At 38.9% G+C, this 16,996-nt stretch overlaps 1 protein-coding gene across 4 annotated transcripts; it reads right to left on the reverse strand.

The window, feature by feature from the left end:
• Nucleotides 1-842: 842 nt before the first annotated feature.
• Nucleotides 843-16,522, reverse strand: map2k4b (mitogen-activated protein kinase kinase 4b). Of its 4 annotated transcripts, XM_084741252.1 has the most exons (13): nt 16,199-16,522; nt 13,143-13,178; nt 10,336-10,368; nt 8,333-8,435; nt 7,548-7,722; nt 6,730-6,849; nt 6,003-6,122; nt 5,855-5,906; nt 5,632-5,759; nt 4,618-4,695; nt 4,374-4,522; nt 2,925-2,970; nt 843-2,730 (listed from the first exon to the last, which is right to left on the reverse strand). In XM_084741252.1, exons 1-13 carry the CDS (start codon nt 16,308-16,310, stop codon nt 2,617-2,619), a joined length of 1,266 nt encoding a protein of 421 aa, XP_084597378.1. In that variant the 5' UTR covers nt 16,311-16,522; the 3' UTR covers nt 843-2,616. The 4 variants fall into 4 exon arrangements, with proteins under 4 accessions (XP_084597378.1, XP_084597380.1, XP_084597379.1 ...); XM_084741254.1 differs by lacking the exon at nt 13,143-13,178; XM_084741253.1 differs by lacking the exon at nt 10,336-10,368 and having other exon boundaries at nt 16,199-16,446.
• Nucleotides 16,523-16,996: the final 474 nt, after the last annotated feature.

The raw sequence follows: 16,996 nt of genomic DNA on the forward strand, positions 1-16,996 counted from the left end.
GAGACACATCCCGAGCGTAATACACGTTTTTGGCCTGGGAAACATTCTATCATCAGTGCAAGCCAGAGAGACATGCCGAGTCACGGAGGAGCATGCTGAGTCATGGCGACCTTAAGGGTCAAAGAGCAGTAACTAAGCGAGGAGCGGTCTCCCTCCTCTCCTGACAGTCGTGTGTGGGTGGTACAGAATTATGTCATTTAGCAGCATCTATGGGTGTCATATTTGTCGACGGGGAACTTTTTGCCAGGACTTTTACAGATGTAGTTACTACAGTTTGCCTCTGTGTGGCAGCATGGTGGATCTGTGATCAGTGTGGATGAGCAGTCGAACTGTACAGTGCTATGACAGGCTGCCGAGGAGCATTAGGGCTCATTCTCAAACTCAAACGTGCGCACGCCGTTTCATTCTACGCCCAGCACCCACGTCTCCCCCACCCGTTCCATCAGATCATCTGTGTGTTTGGGAATGAGCCTTAACTGTCAAGCAGAACCTGCCAGGAACAGCAGATTAGATGTACTATATACATACACATTTACATCAGCGGACACAATGTCCTAAAGTAACTTTACATCAGGCAATGTAGCATTGAATTAGCCCCAGTTTGTGCCTGTTATGAACTGTCATTACGTCAGAGTCACAAAGCAAAGCATCTTGTTTTTATGGAAGCTAAAGCGAAGATGATCTCTGAAAAATCCAGAGGGTCATTTAACAACATCTGCTGCAGTTCTGATGGAGTTTCTAGAAGATTCAAAGATTCTCATGTCCACGTCTTGATACATTTTTCTTCTCTTGTAAAGTCTTTTGATCTTTTTTGTCTTGTTACACATTTTAAGTCATTTTGTATTGTTACTTCTTTTCTGTTGTTTTCATTTTGTAATCTCTTTTTTGATGTCTTTTACATAATTTTTTGTCTTAAGTCCGTAACGTCATATTCGTCATGTCTTTTTGTCGAGTCTTTTTCATTGTTTTTGTCTCGTTACATCTTATGTCTTTTCTGTTTTCATCTTTTCCGTTGTTTTCATCTTGTTACATCTTTTTCAATGTTTTCATCCTGTTACGTCCATTACATCTTTTCTGTTTCATTACATCACATTCGTCTCGTCTTTTATGTCATTTTTGTCTTTGTCATTATTTTCATCTTGTTAAAACAACTTTTGCATCATATTCTTCTTGTTACGTCTTTTTGAAGTTTTTGTCTTGTTCAATCTTTTTTTGACTTTTTTTTTTCCATTACATCTTATTGCGTTCTGTTATGTCTTTTACATTGTTTTCATCTTATGTCTGTTGTGCATGAACTGCACTGATAAACAGATCAAGGAATCATCTTGTTCCATCCATTTAGGTTGAAATTACTCTTGATGTTGGAAGGCAGCTCACAATTATGCAAAACAAAAATAAGCAATTATTCCCAACAAATGCGTTGAAAGTGAAGTAACAAGCCTGTTTTGAAAATGTATGAAGTAGAAACTACAGATATTTGTGTTAAAACGTAGGAAGTAAAAAGTTGTCATAAAGATAAATACTCAAATAGAGTTTTCAGGTATTTCTACTTTACTTAAGTACAATAACAAAGTAGTTGTACTTAGTTATTTCCCACCTCTGCATCTGTATCAGCACTGAAAAAAACATGAGTCGGCCCCTGATCAAAATGGATAGAAAAAGACTGAAGTGATCAAAGTCTTGTTAAATGATCTGGATTTTTTTTAAAGATGGTCAGGGATTTATCTTTTATAAAACCAGACGATTGGCTCTGTGACGCAAATGCACTGACACCACATGACAGGTTCACACCGGGGCTAACGTTGGGTGTGAGAAATGTAAATGTCCCAATAACATGTCAAGACAAACTCTCACAGATTGCATATTGGAAAAAAAAAAAAAAAGTAAAGCCACGCTACCGAATCCATGAGCTTTCCAAAGAGAAAACACTTTTGCATACTCATTTACCATGAGTGAAGGTGCCCACAACAAACTGCGTGAAAAGTGTGTGTGTGTGTGTGTGTGTATGTTTGTTTAGACAGTAGGTCTATCGGCAGATATCTGTACATGTCAACAATTCAGAGGTGAACACACATATGCATACATACAGTCCACAATGTACAGTCCAATAGGTGGCTATTTTTGTTCATACATCATGAGTGTCACTGTTCAACATTTTATTTGGTAGATTCTGTATTTGTGTACAACAACTTCAAGTGTATATATATATATATATATATATACATATATATATATATATATATACACCATATATGGATACTCTATTCGTTTTTCCTCACATAAAAAGATGCATTGCATTTTTACTAAGACAATGTTCTGTCTTCAAGTTTTTCTGGGTGAAGATGGATGAGAATATTTTAGATTTCACTGACTTTATGTTAATGAGGTGATGGAGGTGGGAGGGGCTTGTCTAACTATTCATCTCATTGCACCGGGCAATTTGGACTGAGTTCCTTTGTTCTTTGGAACATGTGAATGAATAAACAGGTGGTTCTACGTTAACTCTGAGGGCTAAGATGTCAAGCGTTGCATCACAAAACTTAGTGTCCCACCCACTGCACGTTGGGTGATCCCGCCCCCCCCTCCCCCTCCCCCGATTCCCCCAGCCTGACTCCATCAGTCCATGTACATAGGAGAGATGGGAGAGGCGGGGATCTGATCCAGGATGCGACATACGTAACTGGCGACGTCCACGAAACGCTCTTCATACATCAGGATGAAGGGATGTTTCTGGAGGAGGAGGAGGAGGAGGAGGAGGAGGAGGAGGAGGACACAGTGAGCTTCAGGCTGATGGAGCTTCCTCAAACACACTCAATGTCTCACCAGGAGAATTTAAGTTTCATGGGAATTTATGTAGTGACTTCATGCTGATGTACAGATTTGTGAGACACGTATAAGAACTACAGAACAGTTTTAGAACTTACCAGAAGCTCCTTGTACTTTGGCCTTTTTGATTCATCCTTTGTAAGGCTGGAAAGACATGAAACAAAATCCATGAGTACAGGGCTACAAGTGTTCACTGGTGATGCTGTTTTAGATTAGAAACACTTAGGACCCACTGAGGATCTCATAAATCAAGCTAATTATCTAATTAAATTAAGTTGTTTTCTGTTATTCCATATTTATCTAGACTGGGTTTGCAACCTGCAGCTCCAGAGCTGCATGCGGCTCTTTAGCCACTTTCCGGTGGCTTTAAGTGTCCTTTGACAAAAAATTACATGAAAATGAATCTTTTTTTAACATTTTAATTTTCATTTATCATTGTTGTAGGTCTACACTGAAAAAACAAAAATGTTGAGAAAACTCAACTTAACAACCTGACTCATATTCTTAAGTTTTGAAAAAGTTTTACCAGCTGCTAATCTTAAATTGAGTTAATTTACTTCTCTTCTTTGGATGAATTTAAATCTTTGAGTTTTAAAAACCTCAAAAATGTTGTATTAAAAAAAAATATTGCGTAAATTTGTTGAAGTGAAAGTGAATGATGGTTAAAATTTTAATATTTTCAGTTTAAACCATTTCATTTTCAGGCATCACATAATGACAAATCAGGTTCACAGCTCGCTTTTGAGTTTAAAAAAAAAATCAAAGATTAAAGTTTATCTAAACAAGAAAAACAAATTATCTCAACTAAAGATTAAAAGTCAGCAATGTGTGAATTGATTCTTACATTCTTTAACTGTAAGAATATTCAGCCTATACACCAAAAATACTTTCCCAGCTAAAATGTGCATCATAGCCTGTGTCAATGGCTTAGTGTCTTTTCCTCTACATTCTGACGGCGGCTCGTCTTCTTGAGTCTCCATGACCAACTGATGGATACTAAATCAAAGAATTTAATAGTTGTGGCTCCAAAGAGATTTTTTTTTTCTTTTTTGGACAAAAATGGCTCTTTTGATCGTTAAGGTTGCAGATCCCTGATCTAGTCTGTAAATGAGGAACAAGACAAAAAGTTGATGTGTAGTTTTCCTTTACTGTATCTCACTGATGTAGTTCAGAAAGTGGTCCATGTGTATATTAAATATTATTAAACAGCCATCATACCACCAAATGAACCAAAAACTGTGATTTAACTCCATCCATTTTTAATCAGGAAATAATTTTAGCTTTAAACTGCTTTTTTTTCTGGTCTCCATCAGTGAACGGAGTCAGCACAGTTGCCATGGAGATGGCTTTGTCCTTTACTCGGGTCACGTGAAGACAACTGAGCAGACTACATCCCGAGGACCATAAGATGCGGTTCAAGTTTAATTATCAGACTTCTATTTCCAAGTCCAACAAAAGAAAGTTAACGCTGACTTATTTTAAAATGTTTTCAGTAACGCAGAATGTTGAATCTGTGTACTTGACTGTGTGAATGCACTGGTGCTCACCATAGGTTAACAAAGTTGATGAACTTGGGGGAGAACTGCCTCTCCTCTGAGTTGCTGAGCTGGGGAGGTTCACCTTTCACCACCTGTGTCAGCTGATCAAAAACACTATTCCACTTGGGGTAAGGAAACCTTCCCGTGGCCAGCTCGTACTGGAAGAAAACACAGACCAGTGAGTCAGACTGGAGGGTTTTCACTGCAGCAGCTGTGTCTATTCAAACGTACTCAGACGTAACATTTGTCCTACCAGGGTGATTCCCAAGCTCCACACGTCAGAGCGGACATCGTAGCCTTGTCTGGAAGCACTGGGGTCTATCCTCTCAGGCTGAAACACACACAAGAGAAAGACTGGGGGGGTCAAAGGTCAGGCTCAAAAACTGAGCAGCTTTGAATCTGCTAAAACTTTCCACTGCAGTGTTGTCCCTGCCTTAAATGAGATGACATCAGAAAACACCTTTAATTCATTCAGTTCAGTCAGGAGCTCATCAGGTTTGAACAGCCACTCCTACACACCATTTGAGCCAGATACTGTACGATTCATCATCATGGTACTTCCTTCAAACCCATGGTTCACAGCTCATATGAACCATCAGACCATGACAATATCCTAAATTATGCCTGTATTGTACAGAATTTAATTTAAAGATGGAATAAACAGTCATTAGATGTCAATCAACCAACATGCGGACAGAACTCTCCACCACCAGCATCAGAAACCAAATGAGGGAACATGTTCTGACAGACAAAAATATATTTCAAAACTGCACAGCAGGCCAACTTTTAATTCACTTCAGGGAAAAAAACTAAAAGAAATTGTTTTTTTTTAAATTCAGATTGTTATTGAAGATAGAAAGGGAAAAGAAATCTCAAAGGATAAGGACCAGATGAAGATGTGAAAACAAGCTATATTCACAGAATTATAACAGTTAAAACAACCAAAAAACTAATAAAACAATGTCCAAGCGTCAGGGAGAAGAAAAGACTGAATCTGTCATAAAAGAAGACTATCAGGTATATAAAATTCCTTAAAAAAGAGAATTGTATAAAAGGTTCTTAAAAATATCAGGTAAACTCATCGCTAATGTAACATTCACCAGAAATAATCTGCTCGAAATCATCCAAATCACTCTTTTACACTAATTTCCTGTATTCACTATTTGGGTTAACTGAACAGAGTCAACTGTTTGTAGTCGGATATCTGAAAATCTGTCTTTGATCGATTTATCTGTGATTCTTTCAGTCGATACTTGTGATTGCTTACCGCCATGTAAGGCCTGCAGCCTGCATCTCTGGTCTTGGCTATGGAGTCCACCAGCTGACCGCTGATGCCAAAATCACACAGCTTGATATTACCCCTTCGGTCCATTAGAATGTTGGAAGGTTTGATGTCTGAAATGACGGAGAAACACTCATAGAACTGATCTGAAGTTTTGAACATAAGCACTGGTCGAGTTAATCAAACGGTACAATGATTCTTAACTTACCTCTGTGAATTATTTTCAAGTTTTCTTTTAAGTGGTTCAGTGCTTTAACGGTCTGTTGAAGACAAAATAAAACACATGACTTCTGTTTCTATGATATGCACGGTGTGAAATCAAAGTGTAGGAAGAACAAAGTGAATCCTTGACTCACCGCTAATGTTATTTTGCCTAATATTTCCTCTGGAATGACGTTGTCTAATGCACAATACACATATTTGTAGAATTTGTCTAATGAGGTAGACATAAGCTCCATACAAATCCAACAGTCCCCCTGAAACAAAGAATCAGATGTTAATTTCCTTCAAGTCTAGTTTTGTTTCGACTAAAGCATCATCTGTGTGCGGGAAGTGCTGAAGTATATAAGTTTCCACAGAAATGCTGCTGTATATGGAAGAAGATTAATAAGGTGAAAATTCTAAGAAGGGACAGATGCAGAAAATTTATCTGAGTTCTGACTTTAAACTAAGAATTTGGACTATATTCTCAGAATTCAGACTTGTTTCTCAGAATACTAAATTTAACGTCAGAATTCTTATATTAAAGTCTGAATTCTGAGAGAAAAAAGTCCAGATGAATGTGTGAATCTGAATTTTAAGATTAAAGTGAGCATTCTGAGAAACGTCAGAATTTTGAGAATATAGTCTGAATTTAGATTTTTAAGTCCTGAGATTAAACTCAGAATTTGAGATAAAGTTCTCAAAATTCTGACTTTAAACTCAGAATTCAGACTTTTTTTCCTTCAAATTCTGACACTTAAAACTCAAAACTGAAATACTTTTTTTTGAATGTGGCCCTGATCCTCCTCCATAGCTATATACATCAGTAAATACAGTCAATATTAAAGGGCAGATCACGATGTGGTGCGTTCGAGGTCAGACCTCTCTGAAGAGAGCGCCGTAGAACTGAACAATGTAGGGACAGTCACTGCTCCTCATCACCACGTCCAGATCCATCAGCAGCTGTTTCTGCTCCTTCTCATCCACAGTGGAGCGAATCCTCTGAGAGACACAACACAGACACTGTCACAGTTTGCACTTCGACATCTGATTTAAATTTGCAGTGATGGATTCAAGCCCTCTTCATCACAAGGACCATTTGTTTCACTAATGGTTGGTGTTTCATTAATGGTGCTCTTCACTTTGTGCAGTCTATATATTTCTTTTAAGTGTTGCTATGGCCAGCTGTTTTTGTCTGATTATTAAAAGCATAAGGTTGTATTTCATAAAAATGTAATAATTTCTTCTGCCTCTGTATTTCTGGTGAGGCAGGACATCATCATTGTAAAACACTGTCATGCCAAACTCCAGCTGGTTGGGTTTTACTTGCAGATCAGACTGTAGCAGCATGTGTGCTCTGGATAGGTGACCTTAGATTTCACCACTTACTTGCTTTTGTTATACAGTAGTGTAGTTTTCTTGTAGTTTTTCTATTTAATACCACTAAGATTGATTGGATTCTATAGATATTTAAACAAATAACAGACTGTGCAGATTTTTCCAAAGTTGGCATCATTTATGTGCCTTGAAGCTGCTCACCATAAATAAAAGTATCTATAATTTAGATGTCGGAACAACAGCTCCACTTAGTTACATGGCCTTAAAGGTAACAGCTTCTACATTTTGAAGCAAATAATAAAAATAACATAACAAATAATTAATAAATTCAGGTGAGGTGTAAGGGTCTATCAGCAGGTCACCTTGACAGCCATGATCTGGCCCGTGGGTTTGTGGACCATCTTGTTGACGGAGCCGTACGCCCCGCGACCGATCTCCCCGAGGTCTCTCAGGTCCTCCGCGGTGAAGTCACAGTGCTGCTCCGGAGAGATCTTCAGCTTCCCCGACGACTCGATACTGTGTGTCCGCAGGCGCTCTCTGGAGGGACGAGGCGACGCGTCAGACAGGGCAGGAGGAGGAAGAGGCCACGGGAAGGGGAAGGAGGAGGCAGAGAAAGAGACGGGACAGCGTGGAGCCATGACAGGAACATGCATTATAGATTAATGTGGACATGATCAATATTTAATAAGTGATTCCCTAATCTGAAACATTTCAAGGTTCCATGAAGTGGCTTTGCATTCTCATGTGATCTGACTCTCTACAAAAGCAGACTGGCCAAAGAAGCTCATTTAAACATAATTGTCTTTATTGGCCAAAAAAATCCACATGGCATATAAGTTCTTGGAGACAGCTGTTTTTTTTTTTTTTTACAACCCCAATTCCAAAAATAAAAACAGAATGCAACCATTTGCAAAAACGTTTCAACCTATATTCAGTTGAATGCAGTAAAAAGACAAGATGTTTAATGTTCAAACTGATTAACTTTTTACACAATGTACTAACTTTTCTAGAATTGGGGTTGTACTCAAAAACAATAAAAATTCACCATCCCTTTAAGCGAGTTGAGAAAACTTGATTGCTCCTAGGATGTGCTTAAATAGAGGATACACTGGCCTAAGAGATCCCACCACCATCTGTCTCTACTCACATGTGAGGGTTCTGGAAAGAGGGAGGCGTTGGATTGAGCGGGAGCCTCGAGGCTGGTTTCACAGGAGGGTTGGCGAAATTCAGCTTCAGAGCTTTACGTTTACCTGGCAGGACAAAGAGAGGAACAGATCCAGATTCCCACAGCATGCACACCACCAACCACACTGTGGGCTCAACCAGCTGGTGCAAACAAGAGGACACACACAGTGTGACAAAATGCCCGTCTTACCTCGGCAGCTTCTCTCCCTGTGCACTTGAGATAAGCCTTTACATGTGTGCAATGAGCAATTTTAAGAAATTCATGCCAAATATGACCAAAGTAATAGGTCAGTAAAGAATGAGGAGAATAAAACTGTGGTGGCTTCAACATGATTTAAAGTTCCCATGAAGTCAAAAATTGTAGGTATTCATGATAGGGATGAAACGATACTAAAAACTCATGGCACGATTACACTATGATTAAAAACTCCATGATACCATAAGGTAACACTTCATAATAAGCTACTTCTAATAGCCATTAGTCAAGATGTAAAAAGGCCATTATAAGATGCTTACAAACATTAATGTGTTGAGACTATATAAGCGTAAATAATAGCATAATAAACATGTTGTCTTTGTTTTATTTTATTTCATGATATTAAATCATTGCCAAATACTATAAATTAAACAAGTAATATCACGATAGATATTGTCAAAGTCTGGTACAGTACTGAGACATTTTTTATTGTAATATTGTGATATTCAATATACTGTGTCACCCATATTCCTCTTGTATTGCTTAATGGGATTTTAGAGTTATAACTCATCATGCACTGTGAGGAGGTTTTTTGCATCTGCTGTCATCCGGCTGCTTAGCTTCAACTCTGTGGTGGACAGATAGCTTTATTTGTTGCTAAAGTAGCAAACCACTTACTGCTGCTAACTGTTACGGTTTGCAGCACTTAGCCGGCAACGGAGCAGAGCTCTTCAGCCTCCCAGTGAACACAGCCGGACTGGCTGTGGACTGTTACAGCCTCCTGCTGAAGGGTTGTCACGTGTATTCAGTGCTACTGGTTGCTGTTCACAGGAATCTTGTTAATATGCAAAAGCACTCCGCTAACCATTTCATGGGAACTTTAGGTGCTGTTTTCGTCCACAGACTGACCATTGGGTTATCTCAAGCTCTTCTCAAGATCAGAGGAAGCACAAAATGCATTTTGAACACAAGCAAAGTGCCCAGATGTACAGGGGTTCCCAATATTCAGGTACTGCATCAGTTCTTTTAGCTGTAAACGATACCTTTTTCTCCAAACAATTAATGTATTCATGTTTTTGCAATTATTGTTGCCACAAATGAGCCCAAAACAGCCGTACTGCAGGATGCTGATATTAGGAATCCCTGTTCAAAACATTTACATTGAGAACTTCTTTAAAATGTGCAACTCAAACCTGAACAGTTCCCTTGAGATATCAAAGTGACCCAACACTTAAAAAGCACTTGATTCCAGTTTCAGACTGATGATGTCTACCTGTAAGTGTACATTAGGGTTTTTCTCCAGGATATAACTGCCAATTAAGCTAGCTTCTATGCAAAGTGCTGAGTTTAAGTGGTGAGTCATCTTTGCCATGCCCTCTTATAACCAGCTCTTAAGTGCAAACAGGTCCCTTAACCTTAAAGCCCCGGTGCAAATGAATCTCTCTTGGCCATAACTGAACTGGTGACAATAGCGGTGAACAGTGGACAGACTCCCCAACTACCAGAGCACCACACAGGCTGTTTCAATAGTATACAGTGGCTTCCTTTCACCTATTTTATCCAATGAAGTGAGCAAAACAAGATTAAGACATCAAGAATCAGGAGCTCAATAAGAACGCTAGGCGGCAGTACACCCAGCAATCAGCTGATGATTGAACAAAAACAAGGCTCAACACAAGTCCATGAGGAGAGGAAACCACTTTAGACTACTGAGGTGTACCCACAAAGAATAGAGGTCGGTGTGCTTTGTGAAAGAGTCTATTGCTTACTTTGGGACACTCCAGACAGGCTTATCTGAAACCCTGAAGTAAAGGAAAAAAGATTTTACTACATGGTCTTCAGGCTTGTTTAAGTGTGAGTGGGTGATGATTCAAAAGTGCCATCGAAGCAAGAGCCAGTGCTGGAAGTGGAATAGAGGGCAGGTTACCTTTGATGTGCTTTGGCTGGTAAAAAAAACAGAGGCACCATGTTTCGGTGGGTCTGGTTCAGTGCACTGCCATGCAACTGTATGTGGAACTTGATGCGGTTCCATTGTATATCGATGGAATAAGTTAGATTTTATCAAGTTAGGCCATTATCAGAATGTATTAAAATGTCTATGTGATTGCTTTGGTTCATGCCTTCTTTACCCCTGCAGTTATCACCGCTATTTCCCATTAGACAACAAAATGAGTGATGGTTAGATTGAAAAGTGGCTGATGCTTTGCTGCTCTTGGCTAATTCTAAGTTGGCTGCCAGTGTACAGCTGCTGCTCTTCTGGCATGAAGCACTCACATTATGTCAGTCGTGTTCCACCGGCAGATACCATTCCTCTTGTAAAGTCGTCATTTTAATGTATTTGGAAAAGGGCAGGCACTTTAAAAAAAAAAAATACAAGTGACTGGATGAACGATTTGCCTAACCTCGAAGAGGAGCCGCTTCACTTCTTGCTATCGTCATGCCTTGACCACGCCCGTAGGTGCCAGCAGTTCTTCACAGGATGCTGACTGGTCTGAACCACTGTCGCCTGACCACAACACTTGGCAAGATGGATTCTTGCCGTATCTTCTGATCTCGCAAATACACAAGCATTTGATGTTTCTCACTTGCCTGTGCCACTGTTGACTACTGGTGTTCTGATGCTGTGTGCCACATCATAATGACATGCCACTCATGTTCCACTGACAGGAGCCACTTTTCACTGGCAGGTGCCACATACAACTGGTGGCTTATGCCATAAGATTACACTGATGATGATGACAGGCGGTTGCTTGTCGCTGATGTCATGAACACGATGCAAACTTTTTCCTTCAGGGTGATCTGAAAATCAGACTGCAGCATCCAACAGAGTTAGCTTACTGTTTGCTGAGTGATGGGGTGATGTGGGACTTTGAGGATAGGATTTATGACTGATTTGAGATATGTTGCTGCTCCCCCTCCTTCAGTATAAGAAGTCTGATCTCATAAGTGCACTTGATTACAATGGAATACAACAGGCATTATGCCAATGTCTTTTTACTGTAAGGAGTGCCATGTATGCGGCACACCATCACCACAGAAGTGGAATATGTCAGCAAGAATCTCTATATGCCAGTGGAACATGAAATGTCATACCATTCTTATATGTCTTAGGCCAGTTGAACAGCAGTGGCGTGCTGATAGCTAAAGTGGCATAACATCCAAGAATGAGAATATGGCACTAAAGTAAGAGTGGCACACTACCAATAATAACCGTGAGAAGGGGTTGCCATCTGACTAGTGGCGGGCGGCTGCATAACACCTTAGAGACAACAGTTAACTGGCATTGTGCATGAATAAAATATTGATAAATAGTTCAAAGTATTTCTGGTGGTGACTAGCAAGCGTGGCAAGGTTTAATTGTGCACAACCTTAGATTTAACTGACGTTTGGTTTAGCTGACTTCATAAAGAGAGAAAAGGATGGCTGCAACTAATGATTATTTTCATAATCGATTAATGTGTTGATTATTTTCTCAATCAATCAGTAAGTTCTTTGATCCACAAAATGGTGAAAAATGTCTATCAAAGCCAAAGATGACATTCCCAAAAAATAACATGTATTTATTTAAATGTCTTGTTTTGTCCATAACCCAAAGACATTCAGTTACTCACAGAAGAGTAAAGAAACTACATACTCTAAATACTCACATTTGAGAAGCTGACGTAAGAGAATTTGGACATTCTCTTACACTAAAAAATGTCTCAAATGATTAATCAATATAATAATAGCTGATGATTAATTTAATAGTCGAATAATAATTTTGTTGCAGCTCTAAGAAAGAAACTCACAAAAATTCAAACATTTTTTAATTATTTTAAAACTGCACGAAAGTGAGAAGAACTGAACTGAACAGCATGTCGCCGTCAGTTGCATGCCATTCTAGAAACCAATTAATTGCAAGTAGAGGTACACAAAGCTCATGTAGGTGATGACAGCAGAATGTAGGTTTGACATGTAGTTGCACTGTGTGACCAAAACTAACGGGATCAAACTTCAGGCCTACACAACGTAACTTAAAGGTGAACCTCGATTTGCACCTCGGTTTGGAGACTCAGGTGTGAAAACATCCATAATGAGCAGTTGTGTATGACAGTGAGAACTGGTATATGCTGTCAGGATGTGGTGCTCACAGTGGAACATGACTGACGTTCTGTTGGTGTATGCCATAAGCCAGTAGAACAGCAGAGGCATACCAGAAATTAACAGTGGCATACCACCAAGAATTGAGATGTGTCACTAAAACAGCCACGTTTTTATATCTGTGCTGCTGAGAGTAACACTCCCAGAAGCAGCTGCTTGATGCAGTGTCTCATCGAATGGGGTCTGTCTACTGTGTTTACAGGAGATCATTCTAATATGGAAACGAGATTAAAACATGCAGATATGTGGATAAAAATGCAGGTTCTACAAAAAAATATAAACATAAATGAAATTTTGAAACAAACAGGGGAAAAAAATGATCAACAGAAGAAGGTGGACAGGGAACATTTCAAGGAATACCTTTGCCAAGATATGGCCTAAACAAACACAATGTAAATCCCCAACAGCAGACTGAAACTAAAATAAGTGTGAATACCTGTTTCATTTTGACATCTCCAGCAGGTGTTGGTTTCTGTAAGGTTTAGATAAAACATTTGATACCAGACATCTGCCACAGAGTAAGAAAATGCAACTGCTGACCAGTGGATACATGACTGCACTGCTGTTGATTAGGTTCTAACAGTCAATCAATCAATGGAAATGCCGTCCGTTACCGAGCAGCTACCATCAACACATCCATTATCGGACACGACCTCGCCTGACCTGCTTCATGTCTTTTTTCCAGTAAGAGTCGCATCACGCAAACACACAACCTACTGCATGTAAACCAGTTTAACATGTGAAATTGAAAATAATCCCAAATTAGCAAATCAATGCTACATAACACAGAATCATCTGCCATTTGGCACTGGTGCTTTGCCAGTTAATATTATGACTTGTATTGAGCAGACATGGCTGTAAGTTAACTTATAGCATCCTATCAAAAACAGTTGTGACCAGAGATGGGAGGAATTTCAATTAAATATATTTTTTTAATTTAATAACTTTTGTAATTTGTATTTTGTTGGGCAGAAAAAACATAAGATGCAACATATAACGAAATACTTCAGTTTGTATCTGTGTATCTGAAATACTTAAAATACATTATATAATGTGTCATTTTATGCTCAAATAAGGCATTTTTATCCACAGGTTTTTTTAATTGTAGGAAAAATTGTTCAACAATTACCCTTATCACAGTCAGACAGGAGAAGCAAGAAGCGGGAGAGGAGTGAGGGGGCGGTTGAGAAGCTAACTGGTTAGCATCCTAACTTAAGGAGGCTAGATATACCTGTACCACAATACATAAAGCTACACAAAGGTTTCGAAATAATGTCACACCTGTTTTTTCTTCACACTCTGTTGATAATTTTGGTTAATTTTTGAACTCTTTTAAATACAATTCTTACATATTGCACCTTTAAGGTCAGACCCATACTGGGGCTGCTAAATGCCTAAAATGTGATACCAGTTAGCATTGAATGTATTCTTGTATTTTACTATTTGTGTTTTAATTGAATACACCTTTTTATAGCAGTATTTTGTATTTAATTTTGAAATCCCCAACAGCAGACTGAAACTAATGATGAGCACATATTTGTAAGTGGTAACAAGATACTTTTTGATGTTGGTTATTTGTTAAACAGTCTAATAATTCACAGCTAGCTATATGTTTAGGTTGCAACCAGGCTTGGTTTTCCACCCGAGAATGGACTAAGAGTGTGGAGTCTAGGTTGAATCGCCAAACATTAGCTAGAAACGCACATACAGGGCTATTTTACAATAACCAACAACAGAAATAATGTTTCAGCACAGTGGTAGCGTTCTCAAATGAGACATTTTTATCCAGAGATTTAAACTGTAGGAAAAACAAAACACTATAGCAATTAGCCTTATCAGCATGGGGCTGGAGAGGAGTGAGGTTGGGAAGCTAGCTGGTTAGCATGTTAACTTCAGGAGGCTAGATATCTCTGCAAGAAAACACATAGAGGTCTTTGACATAAAGTCAAAACTTATTTCTTCAAACTCTGATGATAATTTTAGTTATTTTTTTCAATGTTTTAACTTAAATTCTTAGATGTTGCACCTTTAATGTCAGACCCACGCTGGATGTAATGAATGCCTAAAATGTGATCATAGTTATTTTCAAATTACAAACTACTTGCATTTTAATTAAATACATCTTTTCATACCAGAAATTTGCATGTAATTTCGATACAATTGACGAGCAAGTACTTTGTAATTTGTAACAAGACACTTTCTGATGTAGGTTGTGTGTTCCCATCTCTGGTTGTGACTGAAGTGGTCAAATAATTCTTAGCTAGCTAGTCTATATGTTCAGGTTGCGACCAGGCTTGGTTTTCCGTCCGATAATGGATTTACAGTGTGGTCTCGAGGTTGCATCGCAAAACATTAGCTATAGAATATACAGACATATGCCTATATCACGATAACACATAACAGACATAATGTTTCAGCACAGTTGTAGCGTTAAAGGCTTAAATCTTTATTTTATGCTATCAGATTATTTAAGAGGCTGGAGTCTCGACAGAACTGACATACCGAATGAGAAGAACCTTCGTGACGATGTGAAGCTAATTCGTCGACGACGTTTAAAAATTAGTGTTGACACAGTGAATTTAATTACCATCTCTAACTTTAACAGTATTGTTTGCATTATTTCTTTGCCATATACAACGGTGCATTCAAACAGTGGCCTGGCTCAGGAGAGAGGAACAAGCTAGGCCTTGGTGGTACTTGTAGCAGCCTGGTGCTAATAATATCGACGAATACACATTCACTGAATGCATATTTATACTGTCATACATTTGGGAATGTGGTTGTGGTTCTAATGAGGATCATGTCAGACTCGAAGGAATGAAAACACTTCACTGAGCCGCTACAGGTCTGTTGGTTCAGCAGCTAAACAGGGGCGACTTCATCACTGCTAACCTGGTAGCCGTGTAGTTTCAGGGAGACACTTCAAGCTAGCCCACGAAAGCTACAGCGATAGCGGAAACTGCGCAATGAGACTTCAAAATAAAAGCGTACAGTTTAACGAGTACGCTACAAAGATTGCGGTTTTTATTACCACACGACATTAAATCATTTACTTCTAAACAGTTACAGTAAATTGTGAATACTTTAATTTTAAGATTTATTGTATGTATCATGTCGACATGAAAAGTGTGACAGACACTATATTAAATTAAACCTATCACTTTCTTATGAGATTAAAAATATTTGAATGGATAGCACAGCTTTCAATAACATATCATGTCTAATGAAAAGTCGGTTATTTACATTCACACGAGCAGAATATTAAACATTTTAAAATTAATCGCATTAATAAAACCAAAAAAATAAATGGTATGACTTATGAATAGCTACGCGCATTTTCTTTTGAAAGTTCTGACCGGAAACACTGAATTATTCTGTCTCTCTTCACTATGGTTTTTCTGATTCTGGGAAGCTACAAGCTACCTTTTCCTACTAACTCCAGTGTCTTCAGTTGAAAGCGAAAAATATGAAATAAAGGCCAGCGTCGCCTACCTTGCATGCTGCTGCTCTGTGTCTGCTGGTGAAAATGGTGCGACGTGGATCCTACAATGTTGCTGCTGTTGCTGGAGCTTGTGGAGTTGCTGTCCGGACTGGGAGTCGCCATTGTTGTGTTGGATTCCGGCAGCAGCGCTCAGGCTGCAATGCAGAGAGTGAAACTTCGCCCTCTCTGCCTCCAGACGGGACACTGCGCCACTTGAACGCAGCAGCTGCACCACGGCCACGTCTGTGCCGCTGCTGCCTTCTCTGCCCGTCGGAAATTTAGGAATTCACGACTTGACAGTGGAATGTTTGACTTATTTCTGTCACTAATCTGTACTGTTACTGTAAACCCTGTCCTTTCAGTTTTTTTTGTTGTTGTTTCAATCACACTTAAGCATATTATTGGTTAATATTCAATTTACATTTCACAGTTGCATTCTTGACACACATCTATGGGTTATCATCTCAAGTATAGCATTTAATTTTATTTAGAAAATGTAAAATCATGACATAAGTTCTCTCAGGATGCTTTTTAGTCTAGTCTGTTCTTTTCAAAATATTATTTATAGAGATCCAAGAATTCCCACCATGAGCACTATGCAACAGTGGAAAAACTTCCCCTTTAGGTCTGAAATAGTAGTTTGACAAAATAACCAACTCAAGGTCCACTTGCTCACTAAATCAGACGGTTCTCCATTTCATGGTCTTTGTCAGTGAATGGAGTTTGTTCAGTTGCCATGGAGATGGTTATTTATGAGAATGCCATTTTACGACCACCTGTTATCCTATGTCCATATTTTAGTAACTTCT

Source organism: Lutjanus erythropterus, chromosome 17 (genome assembly GCF_056507025.1).
Source record: "Lutjanus erythropterus isolate fLutEry1 chromosome 17, fLutEry1.hap2, whole genome shotgun sequence".
NCBI lineage: Eukaryota > Metazoa > Chordata > Actinopteri > Lutjaniformes > Lutjanidae > Lutjanus > Lutjanus erythropterus.